At 43.9% G+C, this 24943-nt stretch overlaps 1 protein-coding gene and 1 pseudogene across 2 annotated transcripts; one reads left to right on the forward strand and one right to left on the reverse strand.

Moving 5' to 3' along the window:
- Positions 1-1596: 1596 nt before the first annotated feature.
- On the reverse strand, positions 1597-1990 carry LOC308431341 (annotated as a pseudogene). Its single transcript has one exon. The product of its transcript is annotated as an uncharacterized misc_RNA (transcript).
- PSMA4 (proteasome 20S subunit alpha 4) lies at positions 1954-9439 on the forward strand. Its single transcript, XM_080930769.1, has 9 exons — positions 1954-2054; positions 3452-3477; positions 3706-3748; positions 4036-4198; positions 6031-6108; positions 6436-6524; positions 7746-7876; positions 8261-8384; positions 9053-9439. The coding sequence occupies exons 2-9, from the start codon at positions 3475-3477 to the stop codon at positions 9205-9207; spliced, it is 786 nt and encodes a 261-aa protein (XP_080786895.1). The 5' UTR covers positions 1954-2054; positions 3452-3474; the 3' UTR covers positions 9208-9439.
- The last annotated feature ends 15504 nt before the right edge of the window (positions 9440-24943 follow it).

Here is a 24943-nt window from a genome sequence, read left to right on the forward strand (position 1 = left end):
TACTGTGTTGTCCATACTGGAAACAAGCTGTCACATGATTATCCTGGGCTCACACGATAATCCTGCCCCACGTAACCCAGTGGCTGGAAGTGTGAGCATGCACAGCCCACTGGCTGCATTCCACAGATGACTCAGGTCTAGATCCCTAGTCATTTAAACACCTTGTTAGAAGTTACCAGTCTGTGTGAATAGGGCCCAATTCTGTAACTCTTGTCTAATGTTTGCCTACTTACCTACCTGTCTAAACTTCCCAAACTAGATATTTCTATGGATTTACTTATACAACTTATTTTTAACTTCTCCATGTCTCCATTTTCTTTCTTTCTTTCTGTCTTTTTTTCTTTCTTTCTTTTCTTTCTTTCTTTCTTTCTTTCTTTCTTTCTTTCCTTTCTCTCTCTCCTCTCTCTGCCTCCCTTCCTCCTTTTCTCTCTCTTTCTTTTTTTATTTAAAGCAAGATAATGTTTGTACTTATCCCAGAGAGTCAGTTGTGAGGGTTTTGTGAGAGGCTACGGCAGGCTCCTAGCATAGACTCCGGCACATGGTAGAGGCATAACAAATAGTTACTAAATAATGGTTCATATTCCAGGTTAGCAAACTCAAAATGTTGCTGTGACATGCGGCTTGCCCTTCTCATATTCAGTCAGTCAGCCCTGCTGCTGTCACAAATCAGGATTTTAGGTTAGCAAGTCTGGAGCGGTTTTGTTTTTCCTGCTTCATTAGTTTTTTGGTAGGAGACCCTATAACCCAACGGTTATTGAGTATTATTTTACATGTACTACGCATTTAATCCAGAACAAATCACAAAAATAGTCTGTTGATTAATCTCCATTTTTAGATAAAGGAATGGAGCTTTTAAGAGCTGATTTAATTGATCTAGAAGGGAGCCCAGGCTTAGATTTTGAATTAGGTCTTTGGGCTGTTACTTCCATTTCTAATCACTACAAAAATTCCATAATTCTGCCTCTCCTTTCCTGTTTTTACACACACACACACAGGGACAGCAAATGAGATCATTCACATGTGAAACCCTTAGGATATTTATATTTAAGGTTTTTATTTAACTTGGCCAATCAGGAAACTAGGGACCAGAAAAATGAACTAAAATTTGTGTCTCCAAATCAGTGTTCATCCTGTTATACATTGTAACCCTTCGGTTTCTCTTGATTGTTTTTACTAACAGCGATTCTCCACTAAATTCCTAATGCAAATATTGTTAATTTCTGTTTGATATTAAATATATGCTGCATTGTTTGGATATGTTACTTTTTGGTCTTTTTTTCTTTCTTGTTTTTGAAACAGTCTCACTATGTAGCCCTGGCTGGCTTGGAATTTACAAGGAAGTCGGGTTCTCAGTACTAGTCTACACTACATTTAATTAATCTCTAAGTTTCCCCCTTTAAGAAACCCAGATCCAATTATTTTGCCTAAGGAGAAGACTAAGTCCCTGTCCAGTGGGCTGAAATGACTACCATATTAAATCAGACGTAGTCAACTCATTAGCTCTTCAAACCCCATCATAGGCAAAGACACTAAGTAAGATTGGGAAGGGGAAATAGATGAAGAGGATTCTTAAACTTAGAACAAAAGTTATCCCAATTAAAGAGTTGGATCTGAGAAAGAAGATTAGGCTAAGAGGAAGAACAAAGGAAAAACTGTTAAGGGGCAAGGCTGGAAGAGTAAATGATTTGGTTTGTCTATACGGCTGCTACTCTGGCCTTTATTAGAATGGTACAAAAGAGAAAATGAAAGTGGTGAGCAAAGTGTAGGAGGGATCTGGTTCTGCTCTGCACAGGATCAGCTCTTCCCTCCTTCCTCCAATCCTCCTCCTCCAAGACCATCCCCAGCCAAAGCCCAGGTTGAGCTTCTGCACAGTCCACGTGGGCAGACTGGCCCCGCCCCGGCACCGGAGGACTTCCTCGTCCTCCCCGCCCCGCCCCCTTGCAGTTCTGCGCACGCGCGGGAGCCATATTTGCCGCGGATGCTTGGCCATCCGGGTTGGTTCTTCTCCAGCTGAGTAAAGCGGCGCTGATCTGCACCCTCACCGTCTTCCTCCGGTGAGGCTCAGTTCCTTAAGGGCCGTGGAAGCGAGGTGTCCGTCTCTCGGGCGGGGGCCATCTGCGTGGAGGCCACGGCCCAGGCCCGCGGCCGCCACCGAGGAGCCGTAGGCACCATGACTTTGCACCCGCCTCCTCGGTGACGGGCCTGCCAGGGACAGGTCCCCGCCGACCGCCGTCGGGCAGCCCCGCGCGGCCGTGACGGCTGGCCCATGGCCCCCACTGGGCCGGTGCGAGGGGTGGGGGCGGCTTGCGGCCTAGCGAATCAATTCGAGAAAGTGGAGCTGCGGGGAAAGTCCAAATCTTGTGGCGCCGGCGCCAGGCGTGGAGGTAGCTGTGTTCATAATCGAATCCGAAACCCGCCGTGGCCTCCTGGCCGCTGTGCTCAGGGCCACCTTTCTGTTTCTCCTACATGGTGGAACCGACTCCCGGCAGGTTAGCTCTCCCTTAGGCCTGACGGCTTTTCTAAAATACCAGTTTCTGTGGTCCTTTGCGTCCAGCTCTTCGATGGAGCCGTCTTGAGAAAGATAAAGTTGTTTTCACCTGGGCGCGCAAACCTTTCTGTTTTATCTTTCCAGCCACCGTGCCTTCCTTATATCCTATTATTTGGCAACATAGGAATTGAACTCTGCCATTTTTTTTTTTTTTAAACAAAGACAGCTTCCATTGCTGTCTTTTGAAGAAACAGAAACGAGGACCAGTTTTACCACCTTCCCCAATATCCCCAAGTTTAGGACCTTATGAGACTTAAGCAGTTTGTCCCTTTATCTGTTGAATTATCCACTTTGTCAGCCTTTCTCAACCTGCTCTACTTGGAATGCCCTTCACCCCTTCCCAATTCTTCCTCTTCGACTTGAGGCTTTTCAACGTACTTTTGTCTTTCCCATCTCTACTTTACTTTCATTGTCTGTACTGGTTTCCTAAAAACTTACTTGCTGGCCATCCGCTCCCCCCCACCCCCCCATACCTCTTCCATGTTGCTTTATAATCTATGTCTGTGATATCTGGCTGCTAGATTCTGAGCTCTTCAGGACGCCCTGGCTTACCTTTATTGTGGTGTCCTAACATCTGTTTACTTCCCAGTAGTGGTGTAGTTAGTGTTAGCTGACTGATGGTGTGGATCAAACGGTATAAACAGTAGAAGACACTTCTTTTTCTTTTTTTTAAAATTTATTTATTTATTATATACAAGTGCACTGTAGCTGTGTTCAGACACACCAGAAGAGGGCATCAGCTCTCATTACAGATGGTTGTGAGCTACCATGTAGTTGCTGGGATTTGAACTCTGGAAGAATAGTCGGTGCTCTTAACCACTGAGCCATCTCTCCAGCCCTATAAGACTCTTTTTAAAATCTTTCTTTTTCTTTAATTTTAATAATCCTGTTTTCTTTTCACAGGAATCACATAAAGTTCAGAAGCCATGGTGAGTTCATAACACATTTCCTTTAACTTTTGCCTGGTAAACATTACGGCTTGTTTGAAGTTAACAGTCTGACATGGAAAAAGTGAAACAGAAGGGCTGGAGGGAGTGGGATGGGGTCTTCCTTCTTCCCATGAACGCAGCACCAGGATATCATTGTATATGATTCATGGGCTCCTGGAAGTTGGCTTCCTGTGAGCAGGCTTCATCTCTCTTTTTTTCCCTTTGCAGTCTCGAAGATATGACTCCAGGACCACAATATTTTCTCCAGAAGGTAAAATAGAAAATGTAACCTGCTCCAAAGAAAGTTGGGGTGTTTTGTTGTTGCTTTAAGTAGTATATTTCTAGTGTTGGGGTTTAGTGTGGCATTTAGCTAGCTGTGCTCATTTTGGATATATTTTATTTACATTTGAAATGTTAACCCCCTATCCCAACTACACTCGTTTTGTACTTGGAGATAACTTATCACCAGGTTGGTGAGTAAATGCAGGGCTGTTGATGTTAACCTACCTGTGTCACTGCTGATTGCTCTCAGATCCGAGGTGTCTCACTGTTTTGTAGGTCGCTTATACCAAGTGGAATATGCCATGGAAGCTATCGGACACGCAGGCACTTGTTTGGGAATTTTAGCCAACGATGGGGTTTTGCTTGCAGCAGAGAGGCGCAACATCCACAAGCTTCTTGATGAAGTCTTTTTTTCTGAGAAAATCTATAAACTTAATGAGTAAGTGAGATGATGGGGAAGAGTTTGAACTGTTGTACTTTTCATTAGGACTTGCATATCTAGGGAGGTATCTATGTGAGGTGGTAAAACTGAAGTGAGCAGTTTTAGTAGTTTACTTGTGAAGATTTTTGTGTTTGCTTTATGTTGCTTGAAATCTTGAAGTCCAGTATGACTCAGTATGTTCACTGTGTGTATAGTTCACTTGAGGTGCAAAGCAAAACACTTGGTGCAAAATAGCATCGTGCAGTGATAAAAGTATGTATGTACTTCTTGGTCACACAGATTTGGTTTCGAATCTAAAGTTCATCGGTACAAGGTGTGGTGCTATACCTGTGCTCTCACGTCGTGAGGACCCAGAGTGGTGATGGAAACTTAATGAAACAAAATAGTGACATAAACTAACACAGTGCCTAGTGTAAAGCAGGCCCTCAGGATGCTGTTTAGAATGACATGCAGGAATTCTTTACAGTTAGATTGACTCTTTACCAAAGAAGAAGGCTCTTGGAGATCTGTTCTTCCACAAGGTATATTTGGATTTCTGTTGAGTTTGAGTACCTGGAACTGGCTGTAGAACTTGGGTGTTGGTGGAAGACTTGCTGTGCTATATGGAGACTTTGCTGTCATTGGGTCCCAGCTAATTATTTGTTTTGTGTATTATTACAGTTTTGGATGTGTTCACCAAGCATACTGACCACTCTCACGTCCTAGCCCTGCCTTCCCATCCCCCACCCTTCTTCCCACACACCTTACATTTATTTATGTCTGTTTTGATTCACTGACATTACCAGGGCCATCTGTGAGAGCTATCTATTGGAGTCTGGTGGGCTCAGCATGTGGGAAGGACAGTGAATATTTCCCAGAATCTATCAGTAATCAACTGGGTTGGTTGCTGATATACATACGTACATACAGGGTAGGTTCTTATGAGCTACTCTTGGCTAATTATTGATAGGGCTGGTCTTGACCATGACCAAACCAGTTTTGAATTCATGATTTCAGTTGTTAGGTCTAGAGAATGTGCTTTGCAGCCCTTACTCTGTCTCTTAAGTAGTTGGCAGCCCCTTTCCCACAATGTTCATAAACCTTAGAGAGGGAGTGTTTGGTTTGAGTGAAGTCTTTAGGGCTGTCCCACACTGTCATTTATTTCCTGTGTCATGGGCAGCCATGAGTCTCTGTACTTAGAGCATTCATTGTAATTTGAGGCTTCTTTGATTAATCTGGGATCCACTTTGATCTGAGAGTAAAAGTATTTAGAAGGCAGTTGGGTTCTGTGTTAATTAGCTCTCAGAAATGCACTCCTTGCGAGGCCTAGTACTTCTCTCTCATGGGCCTTTGGTACACTTACTTGACATAGTATCTTTCTCCACAGTCACATTAGTCTTTACTCAGCAACTTGTGGGCTTATTTAGGCATAGTCAAATCAGATGTCTAGACTGTAGAGAGCCAGGGAAGGCTTTGGGGAGCAGGCAGAAAGGGGGTACATGCCTAGGCAGCTTGTGAACTTCTCACCTCTGTGTCCCCTTAACCCCAAACCTGTCAATCCAGACTTGGGGGTGGTCTGGCTTCTTTACTTGTTGTTCTTTCCCTTCCCGTTTCCAGAGAGCAATAATCAGTATATGTGTTGAATAGTCCAGGCTGCATGTGTTTATCATTTATGCTTAATGACATAGGTAAACATCTCCTGAGAAGATCCTAGTCTCCTATCCTTTTTCCTCAGAGTAGTCCCTGGGAGGCAAAGTTGTTGAATCCCTAATAGTTCTCGGTGCTTTATAACATTAGAAACTCTCTGACAAGCATCTTCTCTGCTTATAGTGGCTTTTTTCCCCTTCTAGGGACATGGCTTGCAGTGTGGCAGGCATAACATCTGATGCCAACGTCCTGACTAATGAACTAAGGCTCATTGCTCAAAGGTAAGGACGGAAGTAGCGGAACACTCAGCATGTCTCCAAGGAATGTTTTTTTGTTTTTTTTTTTTTGTTTTTTCCTGTAAAGTTTAGTCATTTTAAAAATCCATTACTTGAAAAGTATATTCTTCCTTATGGGTTATATTCAAACTTAAAACGTACTGTGTGCACATAAGATTATTAGGGTGGTGGATGTTTTTGCCCTCCTTTCTTTTCTAATTACAAGTGACCACTACACTTTTCCCCATTATATATATTCTCTTCAGAGAGCATCTCCTTGCATTGTGTATATTTGAGAGAAACCTGTTCAAAATGTGAATCTCTTTACTCTAGGTACTTACTACAGTATCAGGAGCCAATTCCCTGCGAGCAGTTGGTTACAGCACTGTGTGACATCAAACAGGCATATACACAGTTTGGAGGTATTTAGGGTTTTTTGGAAATACTCTAAAAACATTTTATGAAGAATAAACTTTTGCTTTGTTTTGTTTTGCATTAGGTTTGTTGAGGTTATTATTTTGGTTTTGTTGGATTTCTTTTGGTTTTAGATTTTTAAAACATTTTATTTATTTATTGGGTTTTTGTTGTTTGTTGTTGTTGAGACAGGGTTTCTCAGTGTGGCCCTGCTTGTTGTCAAAGTTGCTTTAATAAACTAGGTAGGCTTTGAACTCATAGAGACCCCCCTGCCTCTGTATCCCAAGTGCTGGGCTTAAAGACATGTGGCATCACCATCTGGCTTTAAAACACATTTTAAAAAATATTTTTGTTCTTCAAGAATTTCCTACAATGAATTTTGATTATATTCCCCCACCATTTCCTTCCCTATTTAGCCCACTCAACTTCCTGTTCTTCCCTTCCCTTCCCTTCTACATCCTTCAGTTCAGACTGTGCTCTCCAGATACTGGAGGGTGTAGGATGCACTAGAGCACTGTCACAAAGAAACCTGGCTTCCTCTCCCAGCAACCACCAGTTGCTAGACACTCCTCAGCTGGCGGTGGGACATCATGCTCCCCTCCCCTCTGCGCTGAGGGTTTGTCTGCTGCTGTAAATGTTACACAGCTGCTCAGTTGTATTGGAATCCACTCTCCTTGTTGTCCAGCACCTATGGCTCTTAAGAGTCTCTCTGTTCCTTCTTCCTTGATCCCTGGGTGTTGGAGGAGTGATACGGATGTCCCATTTAGGGCTCAGCACCCTGAAGTCTCTTCGCCACACTTTTGTTGGTGACATCACAGTTTAGCCTGACCTCCTCTGGCGCTCTCTGCATTCCTCTGCCACAGCCTCCTGCACACTGGGGTTGCAGGTAATGCCTGCTTCACGAACAGATCTGCCACATGTCAGCTGGCAGCTTTATCAACAGGATTCTTTGAGGCCAAAGTAACATTTTTAAGTCTGGAAACAGACTCTTTACATATTAATGAAATTCAGCTCTGGCCTTCTGTGTCCTCATGTCTACCCCAGCCTGAGTCCAGCTCCTAGAAACAGCATTTGTGACTGAGCTTATCTGTGGTGGCCAGAATACAAACCAGTTATGTATGCTCAACTTCACAGAGGCTCGGGCCACATCCACTGACAGCTCTAAATTGAGATGGTTGGAGTTTAAAATAGAAATTATTGATTCTTTTTTTTTTTTTTTTTTGTTAAAGGCAAACGTCCCTTTGGTGTCTCTCTGCTGTATATTGGTTGGGATAAGCACTATGGTTTTCAGCTCTATCAGAGTGACCCAAGTGGAAACTACGGGGGATGGAAGGCCACGTGCATTGGCAACAACAGTGCTGTGAGTAGTTTGGTGACACCATAGAATGTAGTGAAAGGCTAAGAAGACAGTAATGTTAAAAAGCGATGAATACTTACCATAGCATTTAATGATTTCATAACAACCTCAGTGAAGGGAAATGCCTGTTTCTAGTGCTGTATGTTGGCAGTTTGTTGATAGCTGTAGTTAGTTTTCCATTATAAGTTGTAGAACTCTTGAGGACAAGTCTCTTGAGGCCAAGGCCCCAGTTAGAGGCCCTGTAGCACACAAGTCTCCCTCTTCCCTGCTGTCAACCTTGGTTGTTCTGCTTCAGTGTTGGTGATTTCAGGCGTTAGTTCTAACTGCCCTGTGCTCTCCCCACAGTCACAGGTTGAAAGGAAACTTTCTGTTGATGTTGTTTTTCAGGCAGCTGTGTCAATGTTGAAACAAGACTACAAAGAAGGAGAAATGACTCTGAAGTCAGCGCTAGCTCTGGCTGTCAAGGTGCTAAATAAGACCATGGATGTTAGTAAACTGTCAGCTGAAAAAGGTAATCCTGTGTCCTGCTTTGTCTTAGCTGAGGAATTTATTGTGGGGCCACAACCTTAGGTTTTTTTTATGTGCATTAGTTCATTGAAGCTGCCACTTAGGGGACACTAAGGACTCCATGTCCTGACTAAGATTCGCCCTACAGTCCTGCATCATAGGGCAGGCTTAGGATCTGAGCCTGAATGTAACTCCTGGTTTGGAGATCCTGTATCAGTGGCTGGCCTTGACCTCACTGTTAGACCAAGCTGGTCTCAAACTAGCATTCATTGTTCTTTCCTGCCCGTGCCTCCCAGATCCTGGGAACCCAGGTGCGCACACCACACCTGATGGAAGCTGCTTTTTAGGTCATTGTTTTCGAAAGAAATTAGAAAAGTTCATCAAGAAGTGTTGCTGTGGTTAGGATTCTGTCTTGTTCTTCTGGCTAGCTTGTGTGGGTTAGTTAGAACAACTACCTACCAGACTTCAGGGTGACATAAATGCTTGCTAAGAAAGTTGTTGGGTGAAGAAAAGATCTTTAGGTAAAAATCAGGGTATCACGGTATCAAAGTGATATAATGTGAGTACATCAAAGTGTGAAACATGAGAGAGCAGGACTCGGGTAAAGGACAGAGTAAACCAAGGTGACATCTGCTGAGCCCTGCCTCTGATACAAATGTATGATTGTTTCAGTGGAAATCGCCACACTAACAAGAGAGACTGGCAAGACAGTGATCAGAGTCCTCAAGCAAAAGGAAGTGGAACAGTTAATCAAAAAACACGAAGAGGAAGAAGCTAAAGCTGAGCGGGAGAAGAAAGAAAAGGAACAGAGAGAAAAGGATAAATAGACAGAATCACGGATTTTATAATTCCTTAGAGGCACCAATTCACTTAGGAGCTGTCCTGGAAGTGCTTTCTTGTATTTTCTTCCTTACCTTGGCCATCGGGGAAATAGGACATTGCGTACTGAATTGAGTTCATGTCTGTCCAGTTGGATGGTTTACTGTAATGATGGACATCTTTATAAACATCTGAATCTCAGCACATAATTTTTGGAATAAAACTTGGAAAGATTGGTTATGGTGAAGGGATACTTTCTCAGTGGCAGTAATTGTTGAGAAGATACCACAGCTGGGGCTGGAGAGATGGCTCAACAATTAAGAGTACACTGCTCTGTGGACTTCAGTTCCCAGCACCCATGCTGGGTGGTCACAGCCACAGCTTAGTCTCCTAGGGGATGCAGTGCCACTGGCTTCTGCAGCTGAAGGCACACACCCACTCGGATACACATAATTAGATAGGGATGAACAAAAGGTACCAGGGTTGCTAGGGTGACCATTGCTGCCTTCTTGTGAGGTATGTATGCTGTATCTTACACTTGAAATACCCTGATTTCACAGAAGTGGGCAGATCACTGCCATCTCCAGGATCAGTTTTCAACTAAACAAATTGAGCAAGACCAGAATTTGTGTGTGTGTGTGTGTGTGTGTGTGTGAGAGAGAGAGAGAGAGAGAGAGTGTGAGAGTGTGAGAAGAGAGAGTGTGCGTGACTGGGGCTACCCGCAGTCAGGAGCCACAGTTTAATAGATGATACTGGAGGAGTTAGAAGGGTAGCTCCAGTGAGCCTGAAAGGAGCCCTAGTGCTCAACCTGTCTGCTTGGGGTTCTGTGACTTGATGGAAGTAATGGAGTGCAGTTGTTAGAATGTGGTTCACGGACCACCATCAGCTGTTAAAGTGACATCCACCTCCACTCAGGGCACTGGACTGGGCATAAAGATGCATTCCCACCCTGTTCTAACAAGCTGCAGATTGGGATTCTTAAGCTTGCTAAAGTTTGAGAGGTAAGTTTTACACGCTAGAATCACCTGACAGCTTTTCAAACTTGGCCACCAAGCTAGCTCCATACCCATTGGCTCAGTATTTGGCAGGGGACCCAGACCTTGGCATGGCTTTTAAAAAAACAGGTTATCCCATGGTAAAGGATGAGAGCCAATTTCTTTAGTTGATGTCTGTCAGGTACCAGATTCTTTTCCCTCCAGAGTAACCTAGATCCTTTGCAAGGGCAGATGCTGTCATGACGGTTGAACTGCTTGTCAAGCCCCCAAGTTAGTAACTTCTATGAAATACTAGCTTATTCTCACTTTTAGGTCTTGTAGCAAAAATCAAATCTATACAGAGTATTCATCTGTTCGTACCTGGTTTATGCATGTTTTTACTTAAAAGACACCCTCTTAAGAGCTTTTCTGTGTAACCCAGGCTAGCCTGGGAACTCACAGTTCTGCTTTGGTTTTCTGAGTCCTGAGATAGTAACAGGTGTGTGTAATTTTCAGTTGTAAAAGCCCCAACAGCAGCCTCTGGGGTAAATGTTTTTCTCAAGGCACATTATCGCTTTCCTATGCTCAGCAATGATGATGAGCAACCACTATGTCTGAAGATCCAGTTTCAGCCGAAAACCAGCAACAGATCTTGGCATGAAAACAAGATGCAAGATGGGTATAGATGTGAGATGGGTGTAGATGTGAGATGGGTGTAGCTGGCTCAGTATGAGAGCTGGCTCAAGAAGGTCAAGGGTTACCTTGCTAGCCCCTGCCTTGGAAGATATGCCTCAGACAAGCAAACAGCAGTGAAAGCACTGTCTTAGGTTTCTGTTTTGGTGATGAGACACCACGACCAAAAGCAGCGTGGGGAGGAAAGGCGTTATTTCATCTTACACTTTGAGGTAACCGTCTATCACCGAAGGAAGTGAGTGCAGAAACCTAGAGGCAGGAGCTGATGATGAAGCCATGGAGGAGTGCTGCTTATTGGCTGTTCCCATGGTTTTCTCAGCTTGATTCTCTTACAGAACCAAGGACCGCCCGTCCAGGGTATCACCACCCACAATCAGCAGGTCCCGCCCATATCAATCACTAAGAAAATTCTCAAAAGGCTTCTTACAGCCTGATCCTGTGGTACCATTTTCTCTATTATGGTTTCCCCGTTTCAAATGATTGCCTTGTGTCAAGTTGACATAAAACTAGCCATCACTTTTTCCAATGTAGGGGAATGCCAAGGCAGTGGGGTGGGGAGGGTGATTAGGAGGGAGTGCACCTTTGTGAAGGCAAATGGAGGGGGAGGGGAGCAGGACGGGAGGGGGGAACAGATAGCATCTCAAATGTAAATACAGAGTATCTAATAAAAAAAATGAAAAAAAAAAAAACTAGTCATCGTAGATTGAGTAATAGTTCTGAAATCACAAGTTTATTTTTGTGAGGAGACAAGACCCTGAATCTTAGTAGGATTGACTACATCCTTAAATGATCTTGTTTCAATCTTGTTACATTTGATAGAGAAGTGGATCCATACATTGCCTTGACCATATCTCTAGCTTATGCCCAGAGTCTAACTGGCTACCCCTGTAGGGATCAGGACCGGTCTGGACTGAGATTTCTCACTTGAATGTCAGTGGCCCTGGACTGAGTTCCTTATAGTCAGCTGCCTCTGTAAGGCCAGTTCTTCACACTAGCCTAGGGAAGCACCTTAGACTCTGGCCCCTTGGCTGCATCTTCTACCTGTGCCCTCCCCACGTCCACGTTAAACGATCTGGTCATCCTCGGACCCATCAAACCTGCATCTCTTGTTCATGTACTTGCCACTTTCTCTACCTTGGGCACTTCCTTTTCCTGGGCATCTGTCTTTGTTTTGGTTAAGTGTTTTCTCATTTGTCTCCTCCAGAACAATCTGCTGCGTGCTCTCTAAGCTCTCTAAGCCCCTTGCCCTGCTGGTTTTCTTTGTAGAACTCCTCACTGGCTGTCATTTTTTGTCCATCTCCTGGAATACATTCCAGAGAAAGGACTTTGTTTTCTTTCAGTAGCCGTAACCTAGTTCCAATACAGGAACGGACACGTTCAGAGGGCAGCCGAGGCTAGCCTGTAAATGGCCAGTTGCTTTCTCCTGCTTTGGAATCAGCTAGTCTAGAATCTTACCCAATCTTTCCTCTGCTCTGTGGCATATTTTTATCCCGGTTGCAGAGCTTTCTGGTTCTAGTATGCTCTGATGCATCCCAATTGTAGCCTTAGCTGCCCTTATCCTAACAGGCACCCTTCACCAATAGCAACCATTAAATTCTCTCATCTGGACAGAACTGATCACAGGGCACCCCCTCTGCAACCTCTGATGGGAACAATTAAGAACCCCAAGAGAGCTCTGGCTTAAATTTCTGAGTCAAACTTTAAAATCAAGGAAAAAAAATTATTTCTCTTTAGAGAGTTTCGGATCATGCTTTTAAAAATAGCAGTGTGGTAGCAAATTGTGAGCTGCTGTGTACAATTTCACTTCTGGTGTTTTCTCAATCGGAAACAAGTCTCTGGAATCTCTGAAGTCTAGCACTTTGAAAGTTGCAAAGCATTTGTTTAGCAGAAGAGTGGGGAAGGGATGTGAAAGAAAAATCCCCTTGGTCTGGAGAGATGATGGCTGAGTGGTTAAGACCAATTGTTGCTCTTGCAGAGGACCCAGGTTATGTCCCCAGTACCCACATGGTAGCTTATAGCCCATAGTTCCACGAGATCTGACTCCTGGTTTCTGTGGCCACAGCACACAAGTGGTTCACTTACATTCAGGCACATATCCACATAAAAGATATATCCTAAAAAAAAAAAACTCACACTGAGGAAAAAGTCATTAAACATGTACATTTCTAGTTAACTTTTGGTAACGGGGCATATGTGGATGAGTTATAGCCCCTCAATTCTTAGTCTGCAGTCTCAGGAAAACACACACACACACACACACAGACACACACACACACTGACATACACTGACATACACACACATTCTCACACACACACTCTTAAATCTACATACTACATATGAGAGAAAACATACTGAATGTGTGTTGTGAGTCTGGTTTAATTTGTTTAACCTAATACTCTAGTTCCATTCTATCCATTTTTCTGCATAAGTCATGATTTTCCTTTATGGCTGAAAAAGGTCAGCTGTGTACATGAAACACATACCTTATGGAAGTATGTACGGCACGATGGTTTGCATGGCATGCTTGTACAGGGCTGTGTCAGTTTCAGATGGCTGCTGATGGAGTGGACACCATTTGCGTGTTCTTCAAACCCTTGTCGTCTGTGTTTATTTTATTTACTGTGTCATGTAGTTTACTATTTTGGATTTTGCATTTTAATTTTTTAAATTTTTTTTTATTTATAGTCCAAATGTTGCTCTCCTTCCCAGTCTTCCCCCCCGCCCCCATCCCCAGCATTCCCCTTCCCTGGGGTATCAAGTCTGTACAGGATTAGGCACACTCCCACTAAGGCCAGACAAGGCAGTCCTCTACTACATATGTGCCACGGGTCCATGGATCAGCCCATGTATGCTCTTTGGTTGGTGGTTTAGTCTCTGGGAGCTCTGAGGGGTGCGGGTTACTTGATACTGTTTTTTTCTATGGGGTTGCAATCAGCTCCTTCAATCCTTCCCCTAACTCTTCTATAGGGATCCCCAACTTCAGTCCAATAGTTGTCTGAAAGTATCAGCATCTGTCTCAGTCAGCTGCTGGTAGAGCTTCTCAGAGAACAGCCATACCATGTTCCTGTCTTCAAGCACAACACAGCATCAGTAATAGTGTCAGGGTTTGGTGCCTGCGTATTGGATGGATTCCAACTTGAGCTGGTCACCGGATGGCCTTTCCTTCAGTCTCTGCTCCATTTTTGTACCTACATTGCCTTTAGATAGAAACAATTTTGGGTTAAAAATTATAAAGGTTGGCCTCCTTCCTCCACTGTGGGGCCTGTTTATCTACTGGAGGTCTTCTCTTCAGGTTCCGTCTCCCCAGGATTGGGCATTTTGGCTAAGGCCATCCCCACTGAGTCCTGGGAGCCCTCACATTCCGGCTCTCTGGGACTTATAGAGGTTTCCGTGCCTCCCACTCCCTACAGCTGCATATTTCCACTCACTTTCCTGGCCCTCTGGGCTTCTCTCCCTCCCTCCATACCTGATCTTGCCACCTTTGCCCCTCCTTCCCCACTCAGATCCCACCCTCTGCCTCCTGTGATTATTTAGTTCCCCCTTCTAAGTGGGATTGAAGCATCCTTACTTGGGCCTTCCTTCTTGTTAGACTTCATGTGGCCTATGAGTTGTATCATGGGAAATAGTCTCAAGTGCATTGGCATAGGAGAAATTTTTCTGAACGGAACACCAATAGCTCAGGCTCTAAGATCAACAGCTGACAAACGGGAGCTCATGAAACTGAAAAGCTTCCATAGGACAAAGGACATTGTTAATAAGACAAACAACAACCTACAGATTGGGAAAAGATCTGCTACTAACCCTACATCCAATAGAGGGCTAATATCCAAAATATAGACAGAACTCAAGAAGTTAGACTCCAAAAGAACCAAATAACCCAATTAAAAATGTGGCACAGAGCTAAACAGAATTCTCAATAGAGGAATCGCAAATCACCGAGAAGCGCTTAAAGAAATGTTCAACATCCTTAGTAATCAGGGAAATTCAAATAAAAAATATCCTGAGATTCCATTTTACACCAATCAGAATGACTAAGATCAAAAACTCAAGCAACAGCACATGTAGAAGATGTGGAGAAAGAGGAACACTTTTCTATTGCTGGTGGGATTACAAACTTGTACAACCACTCTGGAAATCAGTCTGGCGGTTCCTCAGAAAACTGGACATAGTACTACCTGAGGACCCAGCTATACCACTCCTGAGCATATACCCAAAAGACGCTCCAACATATAACAAGGACACATGTTCCACCATGTTCACAGCAGCCTTATTTATAATAACCAGAAGCTGGAAACAACCCAGATATTCCTCAACTGAAGAATGAATACAGAAAATGTGGTTCATTTACACAATGGAATAATATCTGGCTATTAAAAACGAGGACATCATGAATTTTGTAGGCAAATGGATGGACTAGAAATATCCTGAACAATGTAACCCAGACTCAAAAGGGTAACTACTGATATTAGCTAAATAATAATAACTGGTTATTAGCCAAAAAGTACAGAATACCCATGATTCATTTGAAGATTTTATATATATATGAGGGCTGGGGAGATGGCTCAGTGGTTAAGAGCACTGGCTACTCTTCCAGAGGTCCTGGGTTCAAATCCCAGCAACCACATGGCAGATCACAGCTGTCTCTAACTTCCGTTCTAGGGGATTCAACACTATTGTACAGACAGACATGCAGGCAGGCAAAATACCAATGTGCATGAAATAAAAATAATTAATTAAAAATTGTCTTTTGATAGTTTCATACATGTTGTCTTAGGGTTTCTTTCTATTGCTGTGTTGAAACCCATAACAAAAAAAGCAAGTTGGAGAGGAAAGGGTTTACTGGGCTTACACTTCCATATCCCTGTTCATTACTGAAGGAAGAAACTAGCAGGAACCTGGAGGCAAGAGCTGGTGGAGAAGCCGTGGTAGAGTGCTGCTTACTGGTTTGTTCTTCCTTTCTTGCTCAACCTGCTTCTTTATAGAACCCAGGACCACCAGCCCAGGAATGGCACCACCCACAGTGGGGCGGGCCCTGTCCCATCTATCACTAATTAAGAAATGCCCTATAGGTTTGCCTCTAGTTTGATCTTATGTAGGCCTTTTCTTGAGGTCTTCTCCATCTCAGACAACAATTCAGAGTGTGCCAATTTGACATAAAATTAGCTGGTGCATGTGTATATATTGAATTTTACTTCTTTTCACCTCATTGTCCTCTTTTCTCACCTTATCCAATGCTGTTCTTTCCCCCCCCAAGAAGTCCTCTTTCTACTTTCATGTGTTTTTTTGTGTGATTGACCCACTCAGTTTGTGGTGGTTTGAATGAGAATGCCCCAGATCCTACGTAGGCTCATGTGTTTGAACACTTGGTCCTCAATTGGTGGAGCTGTTTGGGAAGGATTAGGAGGTATGGACTTGCTGGAGGAGGTGTGTCATTGGGGGTGTGGGCTTTGAGGTTTAACAGAGTTGCCCTATTGCTTGCAGAGCAAGATGTGAGCACTCAGCTGTTCCTGACACCATGCCTTTGCTCTGTCATGGACTCTAACCTTCTGAAACAATAAGCCTTAAACACTTTTTAAGCTTCTTTGGTCATAGTGTCTTCCCGGCAACATAGTAACTATGACAGAAGCTGCTACCAGGGACTGGGCTATTGCTTCATAGAACTGGCCATTCTGGCTTTTTGGAGGAACATGGAAGACTTTGGGATTTTGGACAAGGAAGGCAGCTGAATATTGAGAGTGGAGCTCAAAGGGACATTCTAATGTGAGCTCAGAAGACAGTGTAGCCGATAGCAATGTGGACCGTGGAGGCTCAGCTCAGGAGAAGTTTCAGAGGGGGACAGTATAAGCAAGTGGCCTAGAGTTCACTTCTGTGCTATTCTAACAAAGAATGTGGGTAGTTACCGCCTTCACCCTTAGAATATGCCTGAGGCAGAGTGAAAAGTAATAGACTAATTTCTTCAGTAGAGGAGTTTTCAAGGCAGCCTAATATTACTCTGTTGTGTGGTTACTAGTGACCACCCTTATGCAGGAAAGAGAGCAAGTGGGGCAAAGATAAGTACACAGTGTGCAGTCTGAAGATAAAGAACAACAGGAAGACTTGCTATTGGACCCAGGGCTTGTGCTGAAAAAGGAGACCAATGAGAGACCTGATCCACAGTGGACTAAGGGTGGTGTGTCCTCAGGGCAAGACCCCACAGCGCTAAGCTCCCAACTCACGGGAGGTGTAAGGAATTTCTAGCTCCTAAAAAGGCAAGTCAAATCTGCTACAAATGTGATTTAAGGGCGTCAAGATTTATCTGAAGTTGGCTTTAGAGTTAAGCAGGATCCATGAAGTAAGGGGTTGTGGAGTCTTCCTTCATAGTTAAGGAGAGGTGCTGAGGCCACCAAGCAATGTGTGGTACAGTAGACCCTGAGAGGTCAAGAGACTCTGAGAGGCCATTGAGTGGGGCTGGGTTGCTCTGGAGATCCCAGGATGTTGGAGATGCCAGGGCTGAGAGACACCTACCAAGGAGAGCTCACAGAGCTGAACCAGCCAAAGAGAAAAATATGTTGCTGAAGCAAAGCCAGGGGGAAGGAGACATTTAAGTAAGCTCTTTGACATCAGACATGGAGCTACAGCTTTGGAGGTTGCCTTGGGTCTCAGAACAGGTTTTGGACTTTAAAAATCTTGAGACTGTGACAGAATGTAAGTACTTTGGAAGTTGAACTAAGTGCATTTTGCACTATGATCCGGCCACGAGCCCCTGGAGGCCAGGGTGTGTCATAGGATGGTTGGAATGAAAGCCGCTCATAGGCTCGTATGTTTGAGTAGCTGATGGAACTTCTTGGGAAAGAGTAGAAGGTGTGGTCTTTTATGTCACTGAGAGTGGGCTTTGGGGTTTCAAAAGACTTGTTTATTTAGTGCGCTCCCTTGACTCCAGCTTGCAGATCAAGATGGCTCTCAGCTGTTCCTGCCGCCATGACTTTGTCTTGTCACCATGGACTCTCTCTGACCCTGAGAAGACATAAGCCTAATTATATGCTTTCTTTTATAAGTTGCTTTAGTCACAATATTTTAACAGCAACAGAAAAGTAACTAAGACTCTGTGTGGTGGTTTAAATATGCTTGGCCCAGGGAGTGGCACTACCAGGAGGTGTGGCCTTGTTGGAGGAAGTGTGTCACTGTTGGGGTGGGCTTTTAGACCCTCCTCCTAGCTGCCTGGAAGACAGTCTTTTCCTGACTTCCTTTGGATGACAATGTAGAACTCTCAGCTCCTCCAGTGCCATGTCTGCCTGGATGCTCTCATATTTCCCACCCTGATGATAATGTATTGAACCTCAGAACCTGTAAGCCAGCCCCAATTAAATGCTGTCCATTATAAGAGTTGTGTTGGTCAAGGTGTTTCTTCACAACAATAAACCCTAAGACACATGGTTTAATTAGAGTTGCTTGCATAAGCATATGTGACAATCACATTTTTGCTTGTTTAAGATTTATTTTATCAATATATTTCCTGCTTGTGTACCATGTATGTACCTGCTACCCTAGGAGGTCAGAAGAAGGCATTTGATCCCTTGGAACTGGAGTTACAATTGGTTGTAAGTCACCATGTGGTTGCTGGGAACTGAATTCAGGTCCTCTGCAGAAAACCTCTGTGTGTGTGTGTGTGTGTGTGTGTGTGTGTGTGTGTGTGTGTGTGTGTGTGTGTGTGTTGATATAGGGTCTTTCTCTATATCACTAGATGTTCTGAAACTCACTATATAGATCAGACAGGCCTCCACCTCCCTGGTGCTAGGGTTAAAAGCGTTCACAACCACATCTGGTAATAATCATATATTTTGAATCATGCGTTATGAACCGGTGAAGTGACTCATTGTCATCTTTTGTTATCAACCTGGCCACCTGCTCAATCTCTGGATCCTGCGTGGTAGCAGCAGAGAACTGACTCTCACAAATTCTCTGACCTCCATATGCGTTGTGTGCACGTGCATGCACACAAATGAAATGTAAAACATATCTAACTGCACACTTCGGATAGGGATATTGCTCAGGTGGTTTGCTCAGCATGAACAAAACCCTGGGTTTGATCCCAGTACTGAGTAACACAGCAGTACACACAACTATACTTCCTGCATTTGGGAGGTAGAGATGGGGAAACCAGAAGCTCTTGGCTATCCTACATCACATAATGGGTTTAAGGCCATTTTTTCTCACTGCAGAAGGAAACCTTGTACCCACCATCCATGTCCCTGCCCACCCAGAGCAAACACTAACCTACTGTTGGCCTCTACAAGTGTGTGTGTTCTACATAATTTCATATAAATGGAGTCATGCACAAGCTTTATACATAGACATGTGTTTTATTTACTTAGGAGAATATTCCTTGGAGTCACATCTTGGTATTCCTGGGGAGTCACATTCAGCTCTTTCCTTGCACAAGCTGGGAAACCCGTCTGCCCTCCTTTTCCCCACCCTGCTCAGCACCCCACCCCACCCCCAGAAAACTCATTGCTAACATGTCACTATTCCTTGTCTCCCCATTTCTGGCAACCCACCAGGAGTGCCTGCCCAGGGGCTCAGCTTTTGGCCATGTATGGACACCACCCCAGCTCCTAGCTAGCACTCCTCACCTAAGCTCTAACACCCCCTCCCCCCCCCGCTTTAGCCCGGATGTGTGACTTCACTGACCTCTACTGTGAGATCGGTGACCCTGCCTGAGAGCTGCCTCCTAATAAATCTGCCTTTATCTACTTCTAATCTGGTCGAATCTGCCCCATATCTGTGTCACCAAGGGAGAGAAAATGCCTGTCAGGTATTGATATTAATAATATTGTCATTACATTTGCAACTGTTTGGCACACGTGCATGTGCCACAGTAGACATGTGGAGCTCAGAGACTTGACTCAGGTCATCAGGCTCAGGGAAGCTATCCTCACCTGCTGTGCGTCTCACAAGCCCATCTTGGAGTGTTTGCTTGTTTGAGACAGAGTCTCTTCTTTCTACAGAGCCCTGTCTATCCTGGAATTATTGTGTGGGCCTTGCCTCCCAAGTGCTGCAATTAAAGGTGCCCAGCCTGTCTTACTTTCTTAATCTACCCTACACTCATATTAGGGTTATAGTTTATAAAACGAGTTTGTGTTGCCCTATGGTTTCTAAAATAACCCAATACAGTTGGGGAACGGGCTGGTTATTTGAGTGTCTAAGACTTTTTGTCAGTTTTTGAAGTAGTTCTCAGATCTGGAAGGGATTCTCACTTCTTTTCTCACTGGAAGGAGGAATCCTTTCCCTTCTCCAAGTTCCTGTATACATGGCACCTGGAGGAGCCAAGTCTTTGATTCTGCACCTAAGAACCTTGTGTAGCTGGAGGTGTAGTTCAGTGGCAGAACCTTATGTAATGACATTCTCCAAACATTTCAGAATCAGACAGCTGGGAGAACCCGAGGGAATATGTCCCCTAAGTTTTGAAGAATAGAATAACTAACCTTTTTTTCTGATTTCGACCACAAGACATGATTGTTTTGGAAAATACCCAAATGAGTAAAATTTAAATCACTCATGACATCTTGCCGAGTGACACCCACTGTTAACTTATCTCAGTGACCCAGTTTTTTTCCATTCCAAATAAGCATACCGATAGCCTTCAGCTAAATGTAGAAAAACCATTTAAAATATAGTTTTCTTTTGTTTTTTTTTTTTTTTGTTTTTTTTTTTTTGAGACAGGCAGTGTTTTATTATGTAGCCCTGGCTGGCCTGGAACTCATTATGTAGATCAAAGTAGTCTTGAACTCTGCCTCCAGAATGCTAGGATTAAAGATATGTGTGCCGCCATACCTGGCCTTACAGTTAGTCTTGAAGGAGAATCTAAAAGTCATTTTCGCTTTCTTACTTGTTGTGACAAATTTGGAGTTTTGGGCTCTTTAGAAAACAGAAATAAGAATATGTTTTTATCTTAATCCCATGTGTGGGTTATGTGGCTGCCTTAGATTGTCCACTGCAGCTAGCTGACTATGTTTTGCCTCGTGCTCTGGTCATGGTGTGATTTTGCCAGTTTGCAGATAAGTTTTTTTGTAGTTGTATGATGTTTAGAATTCTGAGAACTCTTCAGAGGGTATGCTGGGGCCTAGCTAGGGGTGGGCTTTATTGGTTGATTGTGAGGGGGGAAGGCTGTTGGTGGGTAGGTGGGTTGTTGGTTTTGATTGCAGTTTGTAAAATAGTTGGGGCAAAGAAGAAAGAAAATGAAATTAGATATTTTTACTGCAAAGATCAAGGAGCTCCAGGCTCCTAACCATTAGGAAGTAGTTAATGATAATGTCACCCCCTTTCCTTTCTATCCTTTTTTTCTCTTCTATCTAGTGTTAGGGGGTTGAAAGGGTGGAAGAAAAGGGGTGGAGAGGGGAGAAAGAAAGAACATACAAAGTAGCAAATGCCTGATGCACTTCCTGCTTTTTTTTACTTTGCTTCTTTAGGGAGTACCATTTCTCTACAGAAGCTGCCATTTGCTGAGTGAACAGCATGTGTCAATCATTTCAAAATCCTCAGTGTTCATTCTCACACAGCCTTGGGAACCAGGAACTAAAGCTCCAGCGTTCGGCTCCTGACAGCCTGCCGAGAGCCCAGTGTGAGCATGCAGTCAGTTCCACTCCTCAGGTGAGAGAAACCAAAGAGCAAAAGGATTGAGTGACTCATGCTGAGTTTTGCAACTTCTGGGACACCATTTCAGCACGAGCCATCACCATCTAACTCCGTCCTCTGTCCCCACCTCGTCCTATAACTGCTAGAATGATGATCTCAAGACATAATCCAGAGCACATAACTATGCCTCAATCAGCTTTCCATTAGAAAACTGGACACATTTACTGTGATAATGAGGCAGAAGCTTCAAACTCAGCTCTTTGCACGGCCACCATTTACTTATTATGCATACAGTATTCTGCCTAAATATATGCCTGTACGCCAGAAGGGGGCGCCAAGATCCCATTACAGATGGTTGTGAGCCACCATGTGGTTGCTGGGAATTGAACTCAGGACCTCTGGAAGAGCAGCCAGTGCTCTTAACCACTAAGCCATCTCTCCAGCCCTAGACAGGGTTTCTTTGTGTAACCTTGGATGTCCTGAATCTAACTCTACCAGGCTGTCCTTGAACTCAGAGTAATTCACCTGCCTCTGCCACCAGAGTGTACCACGACTGCTCAGAGATTTATTTATATTTTTTAATTTTATATCTGGAGATGTGAGAGTATGTGAATGTGAGAGTTCAGATGCCCGTGGAGTACAGAAAAGGGAGTCAGATCTACTGGAGTTACAGGCAGCTGGGAGCCACCCAGCAAGGGTACTGGGAACTGGACTTGGGTTCTCTGCAAAAGAAATATGAAATCAACTACTGAACCATCATTTCTTCAACCCCCAAAATAAAAGTTTTAACTACAGTTAATAAGTACTCTTCATTAGGAAGGTCATGATGAAATGGGTTATATTTATTCACAGCTGATTTCATGTATAATAAGGGTATTGTCCATCTCCATGTAAGGTTGGCTCCCAAGACCACCACCACCCTCAACACCTTGGTGATCATATCAAGAAGATGCAAAGGGCTGATACTGTGTCATAGAAGGAAGCTAAACGGCTCAGTGGATAAAAGCAGTTGGCAGACAAGCCTGATGACCAGGATGATTTTACAAAGCTGTCCTCAGATTGCTGTGTGTGTGTGTGTGTGTGTGTGTGTGTAAAAAGCTGGAAATGGATGGGTTGGAATATAGCCTGTGGCAGGTGGGTAAAATTATAAGGCAAGGATTCAGTTCTTATCAATGCCATGAAATGTATGGACAAGGGGCTGTCAAATCTCTGAGCCAAAGCCCAGCCTGGTTTATATAATGAGTTCCAGGACAGCCATGACTCCATGGTGAGACTTTTATAAAGACTCCTGTCTTTATAAAAACAAAATAAGACAAAATCAGCATACCAAGGCTTTCTGATTTGTTGAGTTCTTTTATTTGACATGAGTATCCAATTTCACATGGAACGTTGTATTGTTTTGTTGTATTTCACCTAAAGAGGGCGTCTTGTCATCTTGATGGAATTTAGTTACTATAGAAACAAATCTGGGGCAATGTCCATAGGGGATTAATAGCTTAGTTGAGGTAGGAAAACCCACTATAAATGAGGGTGGTGCCATCACATGGACTTGGGCTCTGGACTGAGTACGGAGGCAAGCTGTCAGTATTCATCTCTGCCCCAGGACTGCGGGCCCAGTGTAACTGGGGTCCTCACCTCCTGCTGCCTACCATGGCTTCCTCATGTCCTTCCTCCTCTGAGTTGCTTTGGACCGGCCCCTCCCTGAATTATACAGTCTTCCAATTAAACCTGCACCCTTCCCTGTTCTCAGCTGTCCTCAGACTGGAGTTCATTCTGCTCCGAACCTGCATCCGTGGATCACAGGATTCCTCCCTCCCTCATATAAGTTTCTTCTTTCCCTCTATCTGGATTCTGTATCCCAGCAATTCCTCTACCTATGGCTCTAACCCAGGTCACCTTGTCAGAAAGGCATTTGTGTTTATTGTAACCTCTATATCGTGTTTGTGTCCCACATAGAGTTTGTCACACAGGTCATCCTCGGATGTTTATCTCGTGAGTGAGCTGAGTGTAAAGATTCAGATTCAAGTTTGTGGGACACCAGAGTAAAAGCCGCACAGTTCCGGATACTCCAAGAAAGTTCTGTACTTTCCAATCTGTCATCTCACAGAGAATAGGTAGGTATATATATGGACAGACAGACAGATATAGATTGTCTTTGTGTGTATATGTGTGTATGTGTGTGTGTAGAAATTTTGACTGCTTCACCAATGGAGAAGACCAAATAAAAGCAAAGATTAAAATAGCTCTCCCCATATAAGTGACTTCAAGAAATTTTGAGTTTTCAAAAAATTAACGGCAAATACCTCAAATTAATGGGGTTTGTTATTAGAGGACCAAGAAAAGAGCCCATCTGCATGAGGCTGCTGTGCGACTAGGAATTACCAGATGATTTCCAAGTTTAAGATCGTTGGATCAGGTGGCTGAATTAGATTAAAGATAATCAATTCTCTGGAATGATTAATGCCATTCATTATGCTAACCTTCCGAGGGAGCTTTTGCTTTTTGATGTTAATTACGATTCAACAGGAAATGAGGCTAAAGGAGAAAGGGAACCCTGGCTAAATCAATTAGAGGGCTGGAAGGGAGGAGAGGATTCAGAGCATGCTAAGAAGCAGAGTGTTATATCTTGACTTCCCTGAAAGTGTTACAACCTAGTGTGATGTTAACTCTTCCTTGTCAGCCTGCCCAGACTTCTAATCATCTGGGAGGCATCTCTGAGATGTGAGAGCCTTTCCAGAAAGTTTGACTGAAGAGCAAAGATTCACTGTGAACATGGCTGGCACCATTCCAGGAACTGGAAGCCAGAATCGGGGGGAAAAAAAAAATGGAGAAATGGAGAAAGCCGGCTGAGGGCCAGCATTCATCTCTCTCTGTCTCCTAATCTGCTGAAATGAGAGGCAGCAAGGACCAGAGGACAGGGCCTCACTGCCTTGGGGCTGCCTGCAGCCACGGTTTCCTGGCCATTCTGGACCTAATGAAATCTTTCCTGCAGTTGCCCCTTATCTGAGTCCTGTAAGAGCAACGGGGACATTGACTGATTCATATAGTTTGCTCCTGACATACACAGAGGCTTCGGTGGCCTTTTGAAGATGAGATTTTAGGGACAGAAAGATAGCTTAGCAAAATAAAGGGCCAACCACCAAGCTCGGCAACCTGAGTCCAAGCCCCCCAAACCCACACAGAAACTTTCAGTGATAGCAACTGAAATCCAGCAACTCCTGTGCCGATGGGAGAAGGAAGCAGGAGAATCAGGCAGCACAGCAGAAACCAGAGAGACCCAGCTCAGAACGAGGCAGAGGGAGACAGTGGAAACCCACACTCCCACATACACATAGCAACCATAAACATGAAAACAACAAGCAAATAAATAAACAATAAATCAGTATGAGAGTAGTCTGGGAACAAGTAAACTGGCAGCCAGTTAAATCTGCTGACATTTTATTATTGCTTTATTTATTAGCGTTG

This window comes from Micromys minutus (genome assembly GCF_963924665.1).
Source record: "Micromys minutus genome assembly, chromosome: 16".
NCBI classification, from domain to species: Eukaryota; Metazoa; Chordata; class Mammalia; order Rodentia; family Muridae; genus Micromys; species Micromys minutus.

Excerpts from the sequence above, each read along its gene's own strand:
- PSMA4 (XM_080930769.1), top strand. Across the intron at positions 7,877-8,260 it reads GCATTGGCAACAACAGTGCT|GCAGCTGTGTCAATGTTGAA; the intron begins GTGAGTAGTTTG and ends GTTGTTTTTCAG. Across the intron at positions 8,385-9,052 it reads TAAACTGTCAGCTGAAAAAG|TGGAAATCGCCACACTAACA; the intron begins GTAATCCTGTGT and ends TGATTGTTTCAG.